Source organism: Hyperolius riggenbachi, chromosome 1 (assembly GCF_040937935.1).
Source record: "Hyperolius riggenbachi isolate aHypRig1 chromosome 1, aHypRig1.pri, whole genome shotgun sequence".
NCBI lineage: Eukaryota > Metazoa > Chordata > Amphibia > Anura > Hyperoliidae > Hyperolius > Hyperolius riggenbachi.
Genome location: NC_090646.1, coordinates 349,941,528 through 349,965,404, shown reverse-complemented (window position 1 = coordinate 349,965,404; position 23,877 = coordinate 349,941,528). Strand labels below are relative to the sequence as shown.

At 43.3% G+C, this 23,877-nt stretch overlaps 1 protein-coding gene across 1 annotated transcript in view; it reads right to left on the bottom strand.

Annotated features, from left to right (window-relative positions):
- The window catches only part of MAP1S (microtubule associated protein 1S), a 69,015-nt gene that overhangs the window by 37,170 nt on the left and 7,968 nt on the right, over window positions 1-23,877 (bottom strand). The window contains exon 2 of the mRNA XM_068234093.1: window positions 959-1,060. Within this exon, the coding sequence (XP_068090194.1) occupies window positions 959-1,060 (102 nt within the window). The remainder of the gene's footprint in view (window positions 1-958; window positions 1,061-23,877) is intronic.

Genomic DNA, 23,877 nt, shown 5'->3' with positions numbered 1-23,877 from the left:
ACAATACCAGTTGCCTGGCATCCTCCTGATCCTGTGTCTAATACTTTTTGCCAAAGACACTAAACAAACATGCAATAGATAGGTACTCTGATGCAGGTTTTATTGGATTAGGCATAGGATTGTTCTAGGGTTTTGGATCAGACACTACTTATGCCAGAAGATCAACAGGGCTGCTAGGCAACTGGCATTGTTTACAAGGAAATACACATGGCAACCTCCATATCAGTCTCACCTCAGGTTCCCTTAAAGAGAACCTGAGGCAGTTGGGACACAGAGGCATGTTCTCTAAATTATGACATGCCTCTGTCCCCCAGACGCCGCTCTCTGCCCCCCACCACCGCGCTATAGCCCCCCCCCCCCCCCCCTCCCATCAGGTAGCATAATGTTTTTTAAATTTTCTTCAGACAGACAAAGGAGTCTAGCTGTACAAACTAACCTCTGTACATACCCAAACTACTCTACGGAGGTCTAAATAGAGACTTGGCCAAGCCTACAGTATGTATGTTTCCTATAGAGAAGAAGAAGGAAAAAAAAAAAAAAAAAAAAATTATATATATATATATATATATATATATATATATATATATATATATATATATATATATATATATATATATATATATATATATATATATATATATATATATATATATATATATATATATATATATATATATATATATATATATATATATATATATATATATATATATATATATATATATTCTCCCTCTGGAGGGAAATAGAATAGAAAATGGGTAAACAGAACAAAAAACAAAACTGATGTAGTCAGTTACCATTTTCATAAACAAGGTCGACACCCAATGTTAGGTGGCTACTTTAACTCTAATGCAATGGTTACTCTCACTATATAAAAAAGGGTCGATCTCTGCAAGCAAGTTCTACTCATACACAACACAAAAGCAAGATCCACTGAACTTAAGAATTCTTACGATACCTTTTACATCTGCCGAAAATGTAGCTGAATGGCGGGACACAAATAACTTCAACTGGCCATCCAGATCACAGACAGACGGATCTATCTCCCAGGAACAGTAACCTGCAAATAAGGAAAAACAATTTACAACAGATATTCTGTGGTGCACCTACATTTAACTTCAGTTACATGCTTGCTGTGGCCTGAAAACAGTTTGTGTAGTTTTGAATGAAAGTTTAGGAACAATTGCAGTAGAGACACACTGCTCAGCTATTTGCCATGATGCCAGTTTTATTTAGTCCCCTTTCCCACAGGTGGCTAAACTGTGCGCACAGCGAGCAGTTGCCAGGCAGCAGAAAGCAGTTGAGAGAGTTTGACAGTCTTTTCACTGCCTATCAACTGTCCGTGGACAAGGGCCCTGAGGGAGACTGGAGAACTCAGTAGCGTAGGATTAAACGAGTGAACTTTCGGGAGGGTAGGCATACAACTCTGCATTTTTCAACCAAGGGATTGTTCTGTTCAACAAAAATCCTAACTTTTGTATATAGCTTTAAAAAGGCCTAAGATGCTTTTGTAACTGGCAAGAAAACTATGCTCATTTAAAAACAGAAGGATAACTATAATTACTTTGTTTACATTCAACACTACTGCCTGTTTTGAAGTACAAATTAGAAATCGAATGCACAGAAACACCATTTCATACTCGACAGCACCAACTACAAAACATACAAAGCAGTGGGACTGTATGTAAACCAAATCCAGCCTTGTAGATCAAGTAATGCAATTTCTGGTTAGGCTGGAACAAAGAGCAAGAAGAAGTATTTAATCTTTTGCCAAATGCAATCTCCTAGCCCTGTAATAGCTGCTGTTATCCTAAAAAATAGAGCGATAGATACCTGCTAGTATTTTTGCAATAAAGGAAACAAAAACACAGGTTTGAGGGCAAAGTAAACAAGTCAGGGAAGTGGACATGGGGCTAGGGATGGACAGGAAGATGCAAATAGTTAAGAGTTGGCGCAAGATTATGTAAATTTTGTATGCAAATTTGTGCAGCTTAAAAATGGACCAATCAAATGAAACCTAGGTAGGATTTTAAAGTAGCAGGAATTTCCATACAGAATTTAGGTAATTACAACAATGCATCTCATTGACCATCCCAACATGGGCCCGTGGTACAAGAGTTTAAAAAGCAAAAACTGTTAGGTTTGAAGCTGCAGTTTTACGTCAGCATTCTGTAAGGGCTTGCTCACACTGCAGGCTTTTTTTTTCGTCCGCCTGTGGTTTTTAAACACTTCACAACTGAGAGGTTTTACCCCTGAAACACCAGCGCGATTTTTACCTTTCAGTGCTGCTTCCATTACTGTATTTATGTAATATGATTGGTTATTGGGGACTGGGGTCCCCATAACCAATCATTGGACTGCAGAGTCGGGGTGTGTGCGCACATGCGCGGGGGCACGCGATCGCGCGCTGCACGTTTGTTTATGTTACACTGTTATGAATGAAGACGGCTTCTGTTTGAAGCAGTCTTCATTCTATTCGCAATCGGCGAGTCTGATTGGATTTAACGTCCAATTAGTCAACTGCTGTGCGGGCTGGCTGGAGTGTGTGCGCGCGCTCCCCGCCCACTCCCAGCCAGTAAACAAACAAGTGCGCCTTTCTCTGTCCCTGGGGGTGAAGCGGTGCGCAAAGGGACGGAGAAATTTAGCACTGGGGAGGTGAAGTGGTTAAAAACGCCCCCCGTTCGCGTGGCCAATGCATGTCTATGAGAAGGTTCATATCAGCGTAGGTCGTTCGCCGTACGGCTAGGAAAGCGGCGCGTGTTCCATTTTCGGGGCAATTCCGCGTCAATGGAAGGTATAGGAAAATCAGCGAACGCAAACAAAAACACGCAATAAGGCGACTGTGCTCGCATTTTTTAAGAATGAATACATTGTATTTATTATTTTTCGGATCAAAGAGTTCACTTCCTTACATGAATCAGGGGGTGAATTAGAATACCACACGTAAAAAGCCGCTAATCACAAAAACGAATCACCCACCCAAGCGCTGGGAATCGGAGGGGGGGGGGGGCCCTGAGAAAAAACCCACGCCCACAAAAACAAAAAAACAATGCGGAGGGACACGTGAACGGAACGTGAACAAGGCATCAGAATGCTAGCTCCTCATATGCATTGTCACAGCAGATGAACACTTAAAATGTTGAAAAGGATTGCCTCTCAAATATATTATCCTTTGCTCTAAAGTGTCAAGTAGTTTATTCTTGATCTTCTCAAGCTCGACACAAAATAAAAATCTACTCCCCCAGCCTCGTAATGACATCCCATTCTTCAACTGGAACTACCATGAGTTATTTACCTGTTCAATCACAGATTCTGTCTTTAATTATGAGGATTAAATTAATGTAATTGTGTAAGGAAAAAGCAGAACCCAGCTGCAAGCCAAAGCACTCAATGAGTCATATGATAGAAAAATTACAAAATATTTATTTATACAAACACTCTAAATACATCATAAAAACCAGATCATCAATACAAGAAATAGGCATGATGATAAAAAGTGAACGGTCTGCGAGCCTGCTCAGCATGTAGCTAATATCAGCCTGTATAGTGCACTGTTCCTTCAACAAATATGTAGATAATCCCAAATCCTGGATTCAAAGTATACTGTGAAGAAAACTTTGCTTCATGTGACAAACAGTTCCAGGCAAACAGGAATACATGCATAGGTTCCAGGAATATGCTCAAACAGATTCCATCTATTGACATGCAACAAAGTATAACTCTGGTGCAGACCAGATACTATCCGCTGCCAATAGTAACCAGAGATTGATATGTGGGACTACAAATGTCCAATCGCAACATCCAGGTCCCAGTATGGAAAGATGCCAAGATGGAAAGCCATTGTAAACATGAAGCAGCACAATCCAATAAGGCGAATAAACCAGCAGTATAGCTACCAATCCTGTAGTGATGTGGATCTCCGTTTGTCCGTATGTCCACGGAAAGGGACCATAGTGTATAAAGAGGGATAAAGTTGATCCAGTAATGAGCTGTGAAGGAGCTAGGCTGTATAGCAACGGTTGTAGCAGGCTTAAGTGGTTTAAGCCTGCTACAACCGTTGCTTTACAGCCTAGCTCCTTCACAGCTCATATCTGGATCAACTTTATCCCTCTTTATACACTATGGTCCCTTTCCGTGGACATACGGAGATCCACATCACTACAGGATTGGTAGCTATACTGCTGGTTTATTCGCCTTATTGGATTGTGCGGCTTCATGTTTACAATGGCTTTCCATCTTGGCATCTTTCCATACTGGGACCTGGATGTTGCGATTGGACATTTGTAGTCTGCTGCTCTCCCCGCCTCCTGCAGAGCTCCAGTCCCCGCCTGCATCCCTTCCTGCTGATTGGAGTGAAGGGACGGGGGCAGGGACTGGAGCTATGCAGGAGGCGGGGGAGCAGCTGAGACTGACACTACAGATGTAAACACAGCCTCACAGCACGGCTGTGATTTATGAGTGATTGCAGAGTGCAGGTGGACCTTAGTGGGGTTTGGGATAGCAACAGAGGCTGGGCTGTATAGGCAGATCCAGCCTCTGTATGCAGATAACATTCTTTAAACACACCTCGGGTTCTCTTTAAGACTAGATATTATGAAGGAGATGCTAAATTGCAACAAAATGTGTTTGCAGTTGGAAACATCTGCAGTTCATTGATCATCTCTACCTGGGTCGTTAATCTCACAAGTCAACAGTGCCAATGATGCTCAAAGATTTCCAGGGAACAATTAAATATGAACTTACATCACCAAAGAACATGGTCTGTCTCAAGATAATAATGACATGGTAAGATAAAGTTAAAAATAAAAAAAAATATTATATATATATATATATATAAATAAAATACAAATAATGTTGCGCACAGTCAGTTTCAAATGAGTGTCATATATGCCATAGAACTATAACTAAGGGCAGATTGTAGGCCCGACATGCATCAGTTGCACGTTCTCTTGTGGATTTTCAAATAAAGAACAGCCATTTTCTCATCAGCCAAGTCTGGTTTGTGGATCCTTTTTCACTTGTTTATGTGAATTGACCTGGCCTACCAGATCCTGCACCGACTGGTATGATCAATGGGGGTTGAGTGTATATGAAGTTTTTCCTCTGCATTGGCTGTAGAAGCAGGTGTAAGACAAAACAAAATATATACTGCGCTTTTCTCCTGGCTGATTCAAAGCGCCAGAGCTGCAGCCACTAAGGCGTGCTCTATAGGCAGCAGCAGTGTTAGGGAGTCTTGTCCAAGGTCTCCTTACTGAGCTGGCTTACTGAACAGGAAGAGCCAAAGTCAAACCCTGGTATTGTGTTAGAGGCAGAGCCCTTAAAATGAACCCAAGGTGAAAAACAATTATATTTATACTCCTACCCCTAAAAATGACTACATATTCCATGGTATTCTTTTATATTTAAACATTTACAAAGTAAGTTGAATGTTTTACTGACTAATCAGCAGCAGCTTCTTCTTCTTCTTTAGGGCCCATTCACACTAGAGCGTTTTGCCAAAAATTGCGTGAGCAAGATGCTAGCAAAAGCGCTTGTTTTTCAAGTGTGAATGGGGCCTCAGTGTCCCAGAGTTGTAAAAAATAAATAAATAAATGAATGAACTATTGACCTTTTTCTATCTCCCTGCCCTCAGAAGTTGTATTCTGCCAGGATACTTGTTTAGCTGTAATCTGTTATCAGTGAGGTTTAATATATTCCTATAGCTTATACATTTTACAGAACCACATCAATCCAATATGCATACACAGCCGGTTCTGGATTTTCTGGTCCTCATCAGTGCCTGGCATGAATGGATATAGCTCTACGGGACAGGGCTTGCACCAGTCGGCCACTAGGAGACTATAAGGGGCTAAATAGTGAGTGAGTGAGTGAGTGAGTGAGTGAGTGAGTGAGTGAGTGAGTGAGAGAGAGAGAGAGAGAGAGAGAGAGAGAGAGAGCTAAAGAAAATTTAATTTGCATATTACAATTTTGTTCATTGAAAGTATGTAACATGAAATGCATCTCTTAACGGCCAACGCTTAGGAATTTTAAAATATAACTGAAGTAAGAGGGATATGGAGGCTGCCATATTTTTTCCCTTTTAAATACCAATTACCTGGATATCCAGTGGATCTTCTGCCTCTAATACTTTTAGTCAGACTAAAACTAGTCCTTGGTAAGAGTACTTGTAGAAGGTACAGACAGGAACAAGGAACATCTATCAGGCCCTAGGCAATGTAACTGTGGGTACATGTAAGAGTGATGTGCAGGTACTCTGCAGGGGAATGAGGCGATTCTTCCTCTATTACACATTCTTCATGTACAATCTGAACCAGGTTTATGGATGATAGACAACGCCTCTGTGTTCAATGTGCACAACATTCCCAGTGGATTCCCTGCAGCTCTGTGGGGAGTGCATATGTAGAGTATAGTACTACTGTGTAACAAAGTAAACCTGAGACAGATGAAATTAAAGTTTTGTACATACCTGGGGCTTCCTCCAGCCCCCTTCAGGCTAATCAGTCCCTCACTGTCCTCCTCCGCCACCTGGATCTTCTGCTATGGGTCCAGGTACTTGAGCCAGTCAGGCGTAGTGCGCATGCACACACTCGGCCGCTGGGAGCTTACTACACATGCACAGCACTATTACACAGGTGTAGAATGCTCCTGGCTATGGAAGCGGCTGGACTGCACAGACTGAATTACCTGGACTCCTAGCTGAAGATCCAGGTGGCGGAGGACAGCGGGGGACTGATTAGCCTGAAGGGGGCTGGAGGAAGCCCCATGTATGCATGTATAAAAAAAAAAAAAAAAACACTTTTCTTTCCATCCATCTCAAGTACCCTTTAACCTTCCTAGCGTTCTGGACGAGCTGAGCCGGGCCGATTTGAATAATTTTTTTTTTTTTTTAAACACGCAGCAAGCACTTTGCTTGCTGCGTGTCCTATCCGATCAGCACCGATCCGCCGTGATAAAGCCCCCCCTCAAGAGCTGCCTGGCCAATCAGTGCCAGGCAGCGCTGAGGGGTGGATCGGGACTCCCTGTGACGTCACTCCGTTCGGCGCCATGGCGACGGGGGAAGCCCTGAAGGAAATACCGTTCAGAACGGGGATTTCCGGACGGGTCTTAGCGCCGGCGGTGATCGGAAGGGTGGGAGGGACGCCGCAGGGAGGGGGGGAAAATCATGTAGCTAGCGCTAGGCTAACTACTTAATTCTTAATACGCTGCTTTGGGCATGAATTTGCGTTAGTACGCGCATTTTCCTGAAATGTAAAAGAAAAGTACATTACTCTTTTTTGCGAATGCCAGCATGTGGGGATAGGTTTTCTATTACATTTCGGGAAAATACGCACACTAACGTGTCCCAACGCATACTAAGGTAAACGCATGCCAAACGCAGCGGATTAAGTGTAAAAGGAGCCTTATGCTGGGTACACGTTGCGATTTCCCGCTCGATCATTTCCGGCATGTTCGATACAGCCGTCGATTTTGCATGATAAGTATGCAAAATAGACGGCTGTATCGAACGAAACATGTCGGAAATAATCGAATTGATCCTGCGGTTCGAGCGGGAAATCGCAACGTGTGTACACAGCGTTAGTCTCCTGACCAGGTTCAAATTCAGTCGCACATAGGCCTATTTTCCCCTCATGGACTAGCGCACTTCCGACGTCTGAACTATGCCACCTCTATTATCAGCAATAACTATTATTACTCACGACTCCTTTGTGATATATACACATCTTTATTTTTGTGAGAGACTAGACTTTCTCTGCATGCTTTTTTTTTCCCCCCCTTATATATTTTAACCACTTTACCCCCGCCCGTACGAATTTCTCCGTCCCTTTTTCCATCCTTTAACCCCCAGGGACGGAGAAATCCGTACTTTGCGCACTCCCGCCGCTGCCCGCGCTCCCGCTCGTAAACACGCCGCCCCCCGCCGCTAGTAAACACGCCGCCGCCCGCCGATCAATGAACGGGAAAATCCATTCCCGTTCGTTGATCTAAGCCCCGCAATGATCGCGCTGCTCTCCGATGAGCAGCGCGATCATTGTGAAAAGTAAACACTTACCCAGCCTCCAAGTACTTCCTCCAAGCTTCCGGAAGGACGCTTGGAGGTCGCATTAAAACAAAAAGTTACTGTGGCCATCTTGTGGCCAAATAGTATAACTACCCCCTACACATTTTCACATACAAATAAATTACTTTTACACAAAAAATTAACTCATTACCTCCCACACTCCCAATTTTTTTTTTTTTTGTAATTAAAAAAAAAATTAAAAGATGTACAATTAAAAAAAAAAATACATAAATAGTTACCTTAGGGACTGAACTTTTTAAATATTTATGTCAGGAGGGTACAACACTGTTACTTTATAAACTATGGGCTTGTAATTAGGGATGGACGCAAAACTGAAAAAAATGCACCTTTATTTCCAAATAAAGTATTGGCGCCAAACATTGTGATAGGGACATAATTTAAACGGTTTTATAACCGGGACAAAAGGGCAAATACATTTCATGGGTTTTAATTACAGTAGCATGCATTATTTAAAAACTATAATGGCCGAAAACTGAAAAATAATTTTCCCACATTTTTCCTATTTTCCCTCTAAAACACATTTAGAATAAAATAATTCTTGGCATAATGTCCCACCTAAAGAAAGTCTAATTGGTGGTGGAAAAAAACAAGATATAGATCGTTTAATTGTGATAAGTAATGATAAAGTTATAGACGAATGAATGGAAGGAGCGCTGAAAGGTGAAAATTGCTCTGGTGGTCAGGGGGTAAACCCCCTCAGTGGTGAAGTGGTTAACCTATTTTGGTTCATGGACGTAGTTTCTACGTCCAGGAACCATGCGCGCTCCCGCGGCCGATCGCACGCGTGCTCTCCGCGGATTCGGTAGCCAGGGAATCAATGTATCGGGCTACGGTGCCCAATCATTGATTCCTCTCCCCCGCTGAAAAAGCGACAGCTTCTCTCAGAAGCTGCGCCTTTTCTGTCCGTTCCCTTCCCGATGCGTCACTGTAAGCGTATGTTACGATTAGAGTGACGTCATGTAAACAAACTCATGGCCGCCATCTTATTCTTCCTGTGGCCAAAAAGTAATACTACACCTGTAAAAAAATAAATAAATTTAAAATTAACACATTTACATTATAAATCTATTGTTTACCTCCCACCCTCCCAAAACTACCCAAATAAAATGTTTACAATAAAAATAAAAAACAACCATTACAATATTAAAAAAAAAAAAAGTAAATATTTACCTAAGGGTCTAAACTTTTTAAATATCAATGTAGAATGTATATTTCTATATTTTTTTTTATTTTAAACTTGTAAATAGTGATAGATGCAAAACGGAAAAAATGCACCTTTATTTCCAAATAAAATATTGTCGCCATACATTGTGATAGGGACATAATTTTAACAGTGTTATAACCGGGACATATGGGCAAATACAATACGTGAGTTTTAATTATGGAGGCATGTATTATTTTAAAACTATAATGGCTGAAAACTGAGAAATAATGAATTTTTTCTTATTCTTCCTGTTAAAATGCATTTACAGTAAAGTGGCTCTTAGCAAAATGTACCCCCCAAAGAAAGCCTAATTGGTGGCGGAAAAAAACAAGATATAGATCAGTGCATTGTGATAAGTAGTGATAAAGTTATAGGCTAATGAATGGGAGGTGAACATTTCTCACGTGAAAACGACGGAACCTGAATGGGTTAAGGGAGGGAATGGGAAAAAAAAAATTCTCAGTTTTCACACATGGTTTTAAAAAGGTGCTACTGCAAATATACCTAATTGAATTTGGCTATTTATCCCATTATAAAGCTTATTTTTATTGATGTTACAATCTGTGACAATATTCAATTTTGTAATAAAAAAAAAAAAAAAGGTAGGTTTTTAAATTACTGAAAGAAAAAAGGTATATTTTTCTGCATTACATAGCTTTTTTTCTCCTACTACTGCTATTATATTAATAACATGTCTAAAGCTTTAAGATGGAAATAAAACATTTATAGAAAACATAATTATGGTAGTTGCTTTATATGCAGGGATGTAGTTTCAAAAGTGGGCCGAGCTTTACAATGTGACAAGTTGGGCACCAGTGTGCTAGACCCCGATGCCTGTCACACTTACTGCCCCAGTAATATGCAAAGGCGTGCACTGTGCTTATCATAAAACTGACTCAGATTCACGTTCTGGCAAAAGGGGTGCCAGAAGGGGGTGGGGCGGGTCTGTGTACGCCATGGCATGTACCTGTATGTAATGCTACACCCCCCAACAGGCTGGTGTCCAATCTGTTGAGCATATTGGCCATTTGGTGCATTGAGGCCAGGTGCAAACATGTCAGAAACGCTTGTGCAGCAGGAAACGTTTTAGGCAGCAATATTAGTCTATGAGGTACAAGTACAAGTACCAGCGTTGCACTTGCGATTTACAGTAAGCGTTCTGCAGACGCTCGGAGTGTTGCATAATATGCAGGCTGGTTGCAAATACGCATATGAGAGAGTCTACGGTAACGCATATGCATTGCGTTTTTCATGCGTTTTTAACCTCCTTGCCGGTTTTCCCGACCTGAGCTCGGGGTAGAAAAAACAAGCTATTAGCGGTGATCCCGAGCTCAGGTCGGGGTAGGCATTGCAGAGCTTTACCTTTAGTTGTGGAGTCCCGCGCGCGATCTCGCTGCGCAGCGGGACTCCAGCCTCTCTCCCCGGCAGTGTGGGGTCTTTCCCTGGCCGCCGGGATCCCGCATGTCCCCGCTATTCTTCCGGGGACCCGGCAGCCAGTTGAAGCAGCGCAGCCGTGGTGGTGGCAGCAGAGCGGTGGTGGCAGCGTGACGTCATAGGGGGCGGGGCTAATATTGAAAACAAACTTCTCTATATTAGAGAAATATAGAGAAGTTCGTTTATATGTATATTAGCGCCATCTTGTGGGCAAAAAGAAAACTGCAGCACAGGAGACCAGGAAGGTACATTTTTTTTTTTTATTTTGCTGCAGATCTCCCTGCCAGAATGATTTTTTTCAGGTTTTAGGGTCTGAAAGAGTGGAAAAAAAATTGCACCGCTTTTAGACCCTAAAATCTGGAAAGAATCAGACCGCCAAGGAGGTTAATTAAAAAGTAAAGATCCTTGATGCATTTTCACTTCCTGTTGTCTTCCTAGTGATATACATTTTTTTTTTTTTTAAACGCATAGAAAAACTCATGGGTTTCTATTAGCAAACCGCAAATGCATTAAAATGCAAGCAAAATGCATGAAAAATGCATCTGTAAAAAAAACACACAAATACAGCAAAAACGCAATAGCAAATATCAAACGCACCATCCGAAAACGCTACTTTTTCACACTGTCGCATGTCAACCCAGTCTCATGCACAACCAATTAGTTAATAAAGTACAGATTTCCATAAAAAAAAAAAAAAAAAAAAAAATCTGTCACTGCTCAAGAAGACTCACAAGCAAAGCAGAAACAGGAAGTGTGGCAAAAGCACACCCAGAACACAAAACCCCCTAAAGACCAGGCGCTTTTTCTGTAAAATGTGCCACTGCAGCTTTAAGGCCTCCCTGCAGAGCTGCACAACTCATATATATCTATATAAATCTATCTCAATAAAATTGTGTATTTTTTTTTTATTTTCTATTCCCCATCCGCCCCACCAGCCAAATCGGTGCGATCGCCTGTCATAGGCTTCAGCCTATGACAGCGGATCGCTGTGGTGTCTCCCAAATGGACAGCCGTGTCCTATGGCTGTCCCCAGTACAGTGCTGCCTTAGATCGCAGCGCTGTACAGCAATAAAAATGGCGGTTTCACTGTCTAACAGTCTCCCATCTGCGATCGCCGCTGGGAGACTGAAGGCGGAGCAAAGCTTAGGTCACCAGAGCGGAGATGCACGCGCACAATCTCCCGCAAACCACGCCCAAGGACCTTACACCGATTGGCGTTAGGTGGTCCTGGGGCTGTCGCCGCGTCCACACCCATCAGCGGGACGCAGTTGGCAAGTGGTAAAGCGGAATCAGAGATGAAAAACTACCTATAACAAGTAACTTGTCTATATATTATTTAAAGTTTAGATAGTTTACACAGCAAATCTAGCAGCAAACAGCTTCAATAGAATATGATTATTTCTTGTGTTACAATGACAGCAGCCATGTTTGTAAACATTACACATAGGTAAGCTTATCTGCATCTTCAGCACTCAGCCTAATCCCCCCCTCCTCCTCCCTGCCTCTGAAATTTCTGGCTAGTAATACCTCCCCCTCCTCCTGCCCAGACTGAGCTCCCATGAGCCCTTGCTACAGTCTGAAAATGCCTTGGCTCTCTGAAAGCCTGTGGGCGTGGCTTGTTTAGTTTATAGGGAATTAGAGTATTAAAAACAAAAAAAGTATTGAGGAATGCCCTATAAAATAGGAAAGGAACACAATTATGCAATGAGTAAAAGTTCATCTCGGATTCACTTTAACCACTTGCCAACCACTCACTACCTATGGGCGTCGGCCAAGTGGCACCCCCAGGAACGTGTAGCGCCGATCGGCGGCGGCACCTGGGGGACTGAGTAGACTGGGGATCGCGCGCAGAGATGCCCGCCCACCCGTGACGTCAACCCGCTGGCAAATTAGTAGCGCCGGCGGGTTGTTAACCCCCGATCTGTACAAAGTGTATAATACACTTTGTTAAGCTAACAAAGTATTATACAGGCTGCCTCCTGCCCTGGTGGTCCCAGTTAGAGGGACCACCAGGGCAGGAGGCAGCCCTTCTAGTAAACACAGAAGCACACTCAACCTCGACCCCCCCCCCCCCCCTCCCCGATCGCCCACAGCACCTCCACAGTGCATTGTTTGCATCTATTCTCCCCTCTAATCACCTATCGATCACCCCTTCACAGCTACCCATCAGATCAGACCCTAATCTGCCCCTTGCGGGCACCGAAACACCCGCAGATCGCCCTCAGACCCCCCTCCCCAGTGCATTATTTACATCTGTTCTCCCCTCTAATCACCCATCAATCACCCACTGCCACTGCTACCCATCAGATCAAACCCTAAATGCCCCCTGCAGGCTTCTAATCACCCGGCCAAACCCACACCCGCCCCACCGCAGTGACAGAATATTTTTTCCCTGATCACTGCTGATCTCTACGACTTAATTGTGGCTGAGACCTACCGTTATGCCACACAATACGCAATCGCCAATCCAATTAGCTACCATGCCCAACCTTTTCGGTGGAAACCACTCAAAGTTTCCGAACATAACATTCTTTGGGGTCCTTCTCCTTAACATGGGTCTAGTCAAAAATAATGTATTGCGGCCTTATTGGTCTACGCACCCAATACATCACATGCCCATGTTCTCTGCTGCCATGTCCAGGTCACGATTTGAGAACATCCTGCGCTTCCCGTACTTCAGTGCCAATACAACCTGTCTTCTAAGAGGCCACTTCGCTCGCTTATGACTGGTTCCACAAAATTTGGCCCCTCATAGACCACCTGTCATCAAAATTTGCAGATGCTTATACCCCTGGTCATTTTGAGGCATTTGGTTTCCAGACTACTCACGGTGTAGGGCCCCTAAAATGCCAGGGCAGTATAGGAACCCCACAAGTGACCCCATTTTAGAAAGAAGACACCCCAAGGTATTCCGTTAGGTGTATGGCGAGTTCATAGAAGATTTTATTTTTTGTCACTCCCCCCCCCCCCCCCCCCCTCACACACACACACACACACACACACACACACACACACAGGTTTACATTCTGAAATGTATCACTGGTGGGGACATTTTTAGATATGCCAGGTGATCTGTACGGAATGTTAGTTTACTGAGAGTTCTATGCACAGAGAATGATGTTGCTTGCTTGGCAATTGAAAAAAGATGTTGTTATCTCCCACAATGCAATGAGGGTCAGACAGCAAACTGTACGGACATTTATTGATCATGTATCACTCAGAGGGGTTTCACCATAATATCGCCCATACAGACTCTTCTCCCCCCCCCCCCCCCCAGCTTTATACAAGAAACATCAGAAGGGGATACATAGATTTTTTTTTTCAAGCATAAATACATGTCATTAAAGTGAATGTTTACCGGTAAAAAAAAAAAAAAAGAAAAAAAAAAAAAAAAAGAAAAAAAAAGTCAGATACTCACCTGAGGAGAAGGAAGACTCGGTCCTAATGAGCCTTCCCTCTCCCGGTGCCCGGTCCCGCGCAGGATCCCCCGTGGCAGTATTCGACCAGTTCGGTCAAATACTGCCACTTCCGCATGCCGAAGGGAGCTTTCGGAAGCCTTCGGGAGCACTCGGGCTCCCGATGACGCGGCCGCTCGTACGCAGTATGGAGCGGCCCGTCTTCGGAAGCCCGAGTGCTCCCGAAGACCTCCGAAGTCCCTGCGGTGGCGGCGGACGCGAACGGGGGAGCCAGCGCAGCACCGAGGGCACCGGGAGAGGAGAGGGAAGGCTCATTAGGACCGAGCCTTCCCTCTCCTTAGGTGAGTATCTGACTTTTTTTTCTTTTTTTTTTTTTACCGGTACCCATTGGCTTTAAAGAGACTCCGTAACAAAAATTGCATCCTGTTTTTTATCATCCTACAAGTTCCAAAAGCTATTCTAATGTGTTCTGGCTTACTGCAGCACTTTGTACTATCACAGTCTCTGTAATAAATCAACTTATCTCTCTCTTGTCAGACTTGTCAGCCTGTGTCTGGAAGGCTGCCAAGTTCTTCAGTGTTGTGGTTCTGCTATGAACTCCCCCTTCCAGGCCCCTCTCTGCACACTGCCTGTGTGTTATTTAGATTAGAGCAGCTTCTCTCTTCTCTTACAAGCTGGATAAATCGTCCTCTGAGCTGGCTGGGCTTTCACATAGTGAGGAATTACAGACAAGGGCAAAGCTGTTTGCAGGAAGAAACAAGCAGCCTGAAACTTCAGTGCATGAGAGATGCAGGGTGAAAGAAACACAAATAATCTCTTGAGATTCAAAAGGAAGGTTGTATACAGCCTGCTTGTGTATGGATGTATTTTATATGTGTGGACATACTGTACATCAACCTACTTCCTGGTTTGGTGGCCATTTTGTTTGTTTACAAACAAACTTTTTAAAACTGTTTTTAACCACTTTTAATGCGGCGGGGAGCGGCGAAATTGTGACAGAGGGTATTAGGAGATGTCCCCTAACGCACTGGTATGTTTACTTTTGTGCGATTTTAACAATACAGATTCTCTTTAAAGAGAACCCGAGGTGGGTTTGAAGAATATTATCTGCATACAGAGGCTGGATCTGCCTATACAGCCCAGCCTCTGTTGCTATCCCAAACCCCTCTAAGGTCCCCCTGCACTCTGCAATCCCTCATAAATCACAGCCACGCTGCTGACAAACAGCTTGTCAGAGCTGGCTGTGTTTATCTCTATAGTGTCAGTCTGCTGCTTTCCCCGCCTCCTGCAGAACTCCAGTCCCCGCCTGCATCCCTTCCCTCCCTGCTGATTGGAGGGAAGGGACGGGGGCAGGGACCGGAGCTATGCAGGAGGCGGGGGAGCAGCTGAGACTGACACTACAGATGTAAACACAGCCTCAGAGCATGGCTGTGATTTATGAGGGATTGCAGAGTGCAGGGGGACCTTAGTGGGGTTTGGGATAGCAACAGAGGCTGGGCTGTATAGGCAGATCGAGCCTCTGTATGCAGATAACATTCTTTAAACACACCTCGGGTTCTCTTTAACCACTTCCCAACTGAGGGGTTTTACCCCTTCAGCATCCGAGCAATTTTCTCCTTTCAGCGCTCCTTACATTCATTCGCCTATAACTTTATCATTACTTATCGCAATGAAATTAACTATATCTTGTTTTTTTCGCCACCAATTAGGCTTTCTTTAGGTGGGACATTATGCCAAGAATTATTTTTTTCTAAATGTGTTTTAATGGGAAAATAGGAAAACATATGGGAAAAAAAACATTATTTTTCAGTTTTCGGCCATTATAGTTTTTAAATAATGCATGCTACTGTAATTAAAACCCATGAAATGTATTTGCCCTTTTGTCCCGGTTATAAAACCATTTAAATTATGTCCCTATCACAATGTTTGGCGCCAATATTTTATTTGGAAATAAAGGTGCATTTTTTTCAGTTTTGCGTCCATCCCTAATTACAAGCCCATAGTTTATAAAGTAACAGTGTTGTACCCCCCTGATATAAATATTTAAAAAGTTCAGTCCCTAAGGTAACTATTTATGTATTTCTTTTAATTGTACATTTTTTATTTTTTTTTTAATTACAAAAAAAAAAAAAAATGGGGAGTGTGGGAGGTAATGAGTTAATTTTTTTGTATAAGTAATGTATGTGTGTGTGAAAAATAGTTTAGGGTGTAGTTTACTATTTGGCCACAAGATGGCAACAGTTTAATGCGACCTCCAAGCTTCCTTCCGGAAGCTTGGAGGAAGTACAAAGAGGCTGGTATTTTTTTTTTTTTTTTTACAATGATCGAGCTGCTTAGCGAAAGCAGCAGATCATTGCGGGGGCAGAGATCAACGAACGGGAATGTATTTTCCCGTTCATTGATCTCCGGGCGAGCGGGCAGCGGCGTGCACGATCGCGGGAGTGCGAGCGGGAGAGCGGACATCGGCGGTAGCGGCGGTAGCGGCGGGGGGTGCATATATCTACGCTCCGGGCGGGGAAGTTAAGTCCAAAGGAGCGTAGATATACTGTACGGCGGCGGGGAACCAGTTAAGATGCTTTAAAGAGAACCTGTACTGAGTAAATTTACTTAAAATAAACACATGAGGTAACTTCAAATGAACATTACATAGTTACCTTGCCATCAGTTCCTCTCAGAAGCTCACCATTTTCTTCTGACAATAATCCCTTCCAGTTCTGACAACATTTTGTCAGAACTGAAATATATATCAGTTGCTGTCAGTTAGTCATTGGGCCCTAAGTGAAACAGAACATCTAAATGGGGTGGGAGGTTGTTAGCTGAGATAAGAATCCTTGTTTATACAATGCTCACAGACCTGAGAGTTGGACTGTCACAGAGGCATTGTAAATTCTGAGTTCACAAGTTTAGCTATATAGGCTGAGACAAAAGTTTTGGCATAAAAGGGAACCAGAGACGAAGCACCCTTGTGTATTTTACCATATATATCAGTAAGAACATTAGAGAAAACACTTACCATGCTCTCTGTTTCATCCTCACTGCTAAAAGTGTCTGTTATCAGCTGTGATAAGAATCCCGGACTGAGCATTCAGTCTGGCTTTGCAGGGAATAATTAATTATAGCAGAGCCACAAGGGGGAAGGCTTGGGTTTGAAAAGACACCAGAGAAGACAGACTCAGCTATAATCTTTCCGTAGCAAAGCTAGACTGAGTGCTCAGTCGGAGATTCTTATCAGAGGTGATAACAGTCAGATTAAACAGAGAACGATGAAACAAAGCAGATTAGGCGTTTACGGTCATGCTCCCACTGATTTATAAGGTAAAATACAAGAAGGTGCTTCATCTCTGGTTCTCTTTAAATATCATCAGTATCATACCAGTATAAAAGGCTTTTGTCCTTATTCAAGCCTTTGTCCACCACTTTGAACCAATTTATAAATTTTGTCTCTGCTATGAATCAATCATTTGACTTTTTGAAGCCACCCTTCAGGGCAGTGACACGAAGATCATACATTTTGTGTCCATTGGAATGAAAGTGTTTTGCAACTGGGAGTTCAGATTTGGTATCATTAATAGTGCGCCTGTGTCCATTCATATGTTTGCGCAGAGTTTGTCCAATTTCTCCCACGTACACAACATTGGGGCATTCAGCACACATGATCAGATATGCCAGATTGGGGGATACACAGGAAAAATGTGTCTTGTACTCTGTACTCCTGTTGCGAACCTGGTATCGTTAACCTGTCAGTGGAGTAAATGTGTCTGCAGGTCCCACACCTTTTTTGTCGGCAGGGTGATGGTCCGTTTTGTTGTGGCCTATTCAAAGAACTCCTGACAATCATCTGTTTTAGATTGGGTGGTTGCCGATATGACAAGAGGGGAGGTTTAGGGAAAATCTTTCTCAGTCTGTGATCCTTGTGTAAAATGGGATGAAGTTCCTTAGCAATCCTCCTTAAAGAGTAACTGTCAGGCTGCAAAAGCTAATTTAAACCTCTATTCTCCTGTGTTAAACAGTTTAGAAGTAAGCCAAAAGGCAATACTGAAGTTAAAAATCTCTTGCTTTGATGTTTGCTGAATAACAAGGCTCTGTATTCCCAAGCTCCTAAGGAGGCCGGCAGGACGCATAACAGGTACTGCAAAGCATTCTGGGGCTGCTTCTTCTCCCCAGTGCACTCCCTTGGTCCTCCCCTTCATTTCCCTATTCCGCCCTAAGGCTGCTTTTACAGTGGGAAGTTACAGGCTCATGTTTCAGCAGCTTGTAACAGCAGTCTAAACTCACAGCACTGAAAAACCAATGTGTTGTTCACAGGGCACATGTTCGGTTAGAGTATACTGTGCAAGTCCGCTATTGTTCCTAGTCACATGGCTAATTAATATTCACTGCACAGTAGTGTTGTCCGGATCATGAACCATTAGGATCTTTGATCCTGATCTTTTTTGTGAGTTGAATAGTCAGAAAGCAAGGAAAGGGAGGATGTGACATCACAATTGGCTTCATACAAGACAGAAAAACATGGAACCTGCCATGAGCTGTCAGGAGCATCATTCTCTGCAAATACTAAATAAAAAAATCTGTGAAATCCAAACGTGGACAGTGAAATGCATAGGTAATGTAAGTACAGCCAATATTTAGCTACGGAGATATGTGTTTTTTTCCTCTGAGACCTTATACCTAACAGCTCCTCTAACATTTCCAGGTGTGGGTTGTAGGTGACAACCAAAAATGACACGACCCTCTATCTGGTTTTGCTTATATTTCAGGAGTTCAGTCCTGGGGATGATGTTGGCTTTCCTGATTTGGGCCTCAGTCATAGGAGGACTGTAACCTTGTTTAATGAAAGTTTTCTTAAAGCAATGCAGGTGCTTGTCTCTGTCCATCCTGTCAGAACAAATCTGGTTGTACCTTACAGCTTGGCTGTAAATTATAGAGTTCTTAATGTGCTTGGGGTGGTAACTGTCATACCTCAAGTATGTGGGACAGTCTGTAGGTTTGCGATACACAGACGTTTGTAGGTTGTTACCCCTGACGTATATGGTGGTGACCTGAAAGTTAATCTCTGTGTGAGAGTAGGTTCAATTTGATTGTAGGATGGAAGGTATTGAAGTTCCTGTAGAACTGGAGAAGATTATCCTCACTTGCGGACCAGATGATTAAAATATCTTCAATAAAGCGAAAGTAGGCCATCGGTTTTATGCGACATGCATAGAGGTATTCCTCCTAGATCTTGGCCATGAAGAGATTTGCATACTGTGGTGCAAATCGTGAACCCATTGCTACTCCCATCTGCTGTAAATAGAGGTCCTGTCCAAAAGTGAAATAATTAGGAGTGAGAATGAATGACCCTGAAAATATTTACGGCAGGCCGCAATACCATCATCATGGGGGATGTTCGTGTACAGGGACTCCATGCCCATCATGGCCAGTATGGTTCCCTCAGGTACTGGGCCGATGGATGTCAAGTTTGTTCAGAAGGTGGGCGGTATACTGTATGTAGCTGGGTCTTTTATAGACAAGAGGTTTCAAGATGTTATCCAGCCACCCTGAGATGCTCTCTGTGAGAGTTCCACTCCCTGAAATTATGGGCCTGCCTGGGTTTCCCTCTTTGTGGAACTTGGTAAGCATGTAAAAGCAGGCTGTTCTAGGCTCTTCAGGGAACATACTTACACAGCATGTATGATCTTCGTGTCACTGTCCTGAAGGGTGGCTTCAAAACGTCAAATGATCGATTGATAGCAGAAACAAAATGTATAAATTGTTTCAAAGTGGTGGACAAAGGCTTGAATAAGGATACAAACTTTTTATACTGGTAGGATACTGATACTTAATGCCAAAACTCTTTCTCAGCCTATATGTCTAAGCTTGTAATCTCAGAATTTACGATGCCTCTGTGTCAGTCCAACTCCCAAGTCTGGCCTGGTGCACACCAAAAACCGCTAGCAGATCCGCAAAATGCTAGCAGATTTTGAAACGCTTTTTCTTCTTTTTCTGTAGCGTTTCAGCTAGCATTTTGCGGTTTTGTGAAGCGTTTTTGGTGTAGTAGATTTCATGTATTGTTACAGTAAAGCTGTTACTGAACAGCTACTGTAACAAAAACGCCTGCAAAACCGCTCTGAACTGGCGTTTTTCAGAGCGGTTTGCGGTTTTTCCTATACTTAACATTGAGGCAGAAACGCATCCACAATCCAAAGAATGCCTCACCCCGGGAGTATGTGTTTCGGCAAAACGCCTCCCGCTCTGGTGTGAACCACCCCATTGAGATACATTGACCAAGCGGATCCGCAGCCGCAAGCGGCTGCAGAAACGCTGAAAAAGCCGCTAGGTGTGCACCAGCCCTCTGTGAGCATTGTATAAACAAGGATTCTTATCTCAGCTAACAACCTCCCCACCCCATTTAAATGTTCTGTTTCACTTAGGGCCCATTCACATTTGAGCGTTTTGCCGGCGATTTTGGCGCTTTTGAAAGCGCTAGTGCAATAATAACCTATGGGCCAGTTCTCACTTGGGCGATTTGCGTTAATCGCCGGCAGTAAAGCAAATGGTCAAAAAAAATTGCATCCTGCACCATTTTCAGGCGATTTCCCGGCGATCACGTTTCAGTGCTATAGAAGCGCTAATCGCAATTGCGGAAAATTGCCCCAAGTGTGAATGGCGTCAATCGCCAAAAAATGCCAGAGAAAAACGTTAGCAAAAGTGCTAGCGTTTTGCGATCAGCAAGTGTGAATGGGCCCTTAGGGCTCATTCAAACTTGAGCGTTTTGCTGGCGATTTCAGTAAACGCTAGCTCTTTTGAAAGCGCTAGTGCAATGAAACCCTATGGGCCCGTTATTACATGGGGAGATTTGCAGATTTGCGCTAATATCTGCAAATCGCCCAAAACCGCTAAACGTAAACATGTAGCATGCACCATTTTCAGGCGATTTCCCGGCAATCGCGTTTCAGTGCTATAGAAGCGCTAAACGCGATCGTGGGGGGGGGGGGGGGGGGAGGGTTCAAGAGGAAGGGAAAAAAATAAAATAAAAAAAAAAAAAAAAAAAAAATCGCCAAGTGGTGTTTTTTTTCCCCGTTAATCGTGCAAAGTCGCCATAGCAAACCACTAGCAAAAGCACTAGCGTTTTGCAATCAGCAAGTGTGAATGGGCCCATAAAGCATCTTAAGGACATATATTTATGCTTGAAAAAAATCTATGTATCCCCTTTCGATGTTGCATAAGTCTCCCGCATAAGTCTTGTATAAAGCTGTCTGTACCATCAGCCTGCAAGCAAACAGGATTAAAGCCAGACGAGGGCTGCAAAGCCGAAAACTTGCATATTCTTATTCTTTTTAGTTAGCCAATAAATGGTATCACCCTGGTTTAAAACTTCTTGCTTTTACTGATGGCTAACACGGTACAATTCCCTACTGCTACTAATGATTGGGATGAAGTTCAAACCTGGGTTAAAGTTCCTCTTTAAAGTGACCCTGAGACGGACAAGTATAAAAGATTAAGGGCTCGTTTCCACTATCGCGAATCTGCATGCGTCCAACGCATGCAGATCCGCACATGTAATACAAGTGGATGGGCCTGTTTCCACTGTAGCGTTGTTGAGGTGCGTTTTTTTCAGCGTGAAAAAAACGCACAAAAGAGCCAACGATTTCGCCTGCGTCGGGAATCCGTGCGAATCGCCGCTAATGTATTTAATAGTAAAAACGCATGCGTTTGTTACATGCGTTTTTACCCGCGATTTCGCGTGCGACTTCGCACCTTTTTCAATTTTATTTAGCCCTGGCAGTGTCATGGTTAATTTCGCATGGCACCCTGCCATGCGAAATCGCATGCGAAATCGCGGGTAAAAACGCATGTGGAAACGCATAGGCATGCGTTTTTTACAAGCGTCGGAATGCGGCCGAAATCGCGTCGCAACAGTGGGAACGAGCCCTTATACATACCCGAGGCTTCTTCCATGCTCCTTTGCACCGAATGCTCCCACACACTCTCTCTGCCTCTTCGTTCTCCCATTAGCAACCCCGATAGCTTTGGCTGGGAGCACTCTGCGCCCGAGAAGACGCACTGCGTATGCGCAGACTGGCCAAACTTACAGGGCTGCTAAGAGGAGAACAAGGAGGAGGAAGATAACGTGCATCAGAGACGAGCAAGTTTAAAAGATTTATACATACCTGCAGCTTCCTTCCAGGGCTGTGGAATCGGAGCAATTTTGTTTATTTGAGGTCGGAGCCTAAGTCGATGTTTCATAAACTGAGGAGTCGGGTGGGATGATTTTTGTACCAACTCCACAGCGCTGGTAAGTATTAGACTAAGGAGTCGGAGTCTGAACCATTTTGGGTACCTCGAGTCGGAGTTGGTTTCATAAACTGAGGAGTCGGATGATTTTTGTATCGACTTCTTCCCGTTAACAGCCCTGTAAGTTTGGCCAGTCACAAAGCTACCAGGGCTGCCAACGGGAGAACAGAGGCGAAGGAAGACATCATGGGAGCGTGATGCGAAGGGGACCGGAAGAAGTCGTTTATACTCGCTAATCTCTTATGCACTTTAAAGATAATCTGTATTGTAAAAAAAAAAAAAAAAAAAAAAAAAAAAAAAAAAAAAAAAAAAAAAAAAAAAAAAAAAAAAAAAAATCGCACAAAAGTAAACATACCAGTGCGTTAGGGGACATCTCCCATTACCCTCTGTCACAATTTCGCCGCTCCTCGCCGCATTAAAAGTGGTTAAAAACAGTTTTAAAAAGTTTGTTCATAAACAAACAAAATGGCCACCAAAACAGGAAGTAGGTTGATGTACAGTATGTCCACACATAGAAAATACATCCATACACAAGCAGGCTGTATACAGCCTTCCTTTTTAATCTCAAGAGATAATTTTTGTGTTTCTTTCCCCCTGCAGAATCTCATGCACTGAAGCTTCAGGCTGCTCTTTTCTTCCTGCAAACAGCTTTGCCCTTGTCTGTAATTCCTCAGTATGTGAAAGCCCAGCCAGCTCAGAGGACGATTTATCCAGCTTGTAAAAGATAAGAGAGAAGCTGCTCTAATCTAAATAACACACAGGCAGTGTGCATAGAGGGGCCTGGAAGGGGGCGTTCATAGCAGAACCACAATACTGAAGAACTTGGCAGCCTTCCAGACACAGGCTGACAAGTCTGACAGGGGAAAGATACATTGATTTATTACAGAGACTGTGATAGCAGAAAGTGCTGCAGTCAGCGCTGCAGTCAGCCAGAACACATTAGAATAGCTTTTGGAACTTGTAGGATGATAAAAAACAGGATGCAATTTTTGTTACGGAGTCTCTTTAAGGCTAGGTTCACAGTGATGGGTTGCATTGCAATGTAACAGCCGAATTATAACGCAGAAAGTCTCACTGCAACCCACCACCTACGTGACAAAGGTTAACGGAGTACGGCTTCCCATTACACCGCATGCACTAAGCTACAGCAAAATGCACACTTTAACAGTGCTGGTGAAGCTTACTTTTCATTGGATGTATGCAATGCAACTGTTACAGAGCATGCAATGCCCACTGCAAATGTGGCCTTGTCTCACACTGCTTCCTACCTGTGTGCTTTAGGACTGTCCATAACCTCACCCATAGCTATCCAACGAAAAACACACAAGTGTGGTCACTAGAGATCTACTTAATGTGATTTTTTTTCTTTTCATTTTTCTCTCTTTAAGGAACTGAAATTAGAAGCTAATGCAATTTGGAAATTTTTACTGCAGATCCAAACTTAGGCTGCATTTCCACTTGTGCGGTGC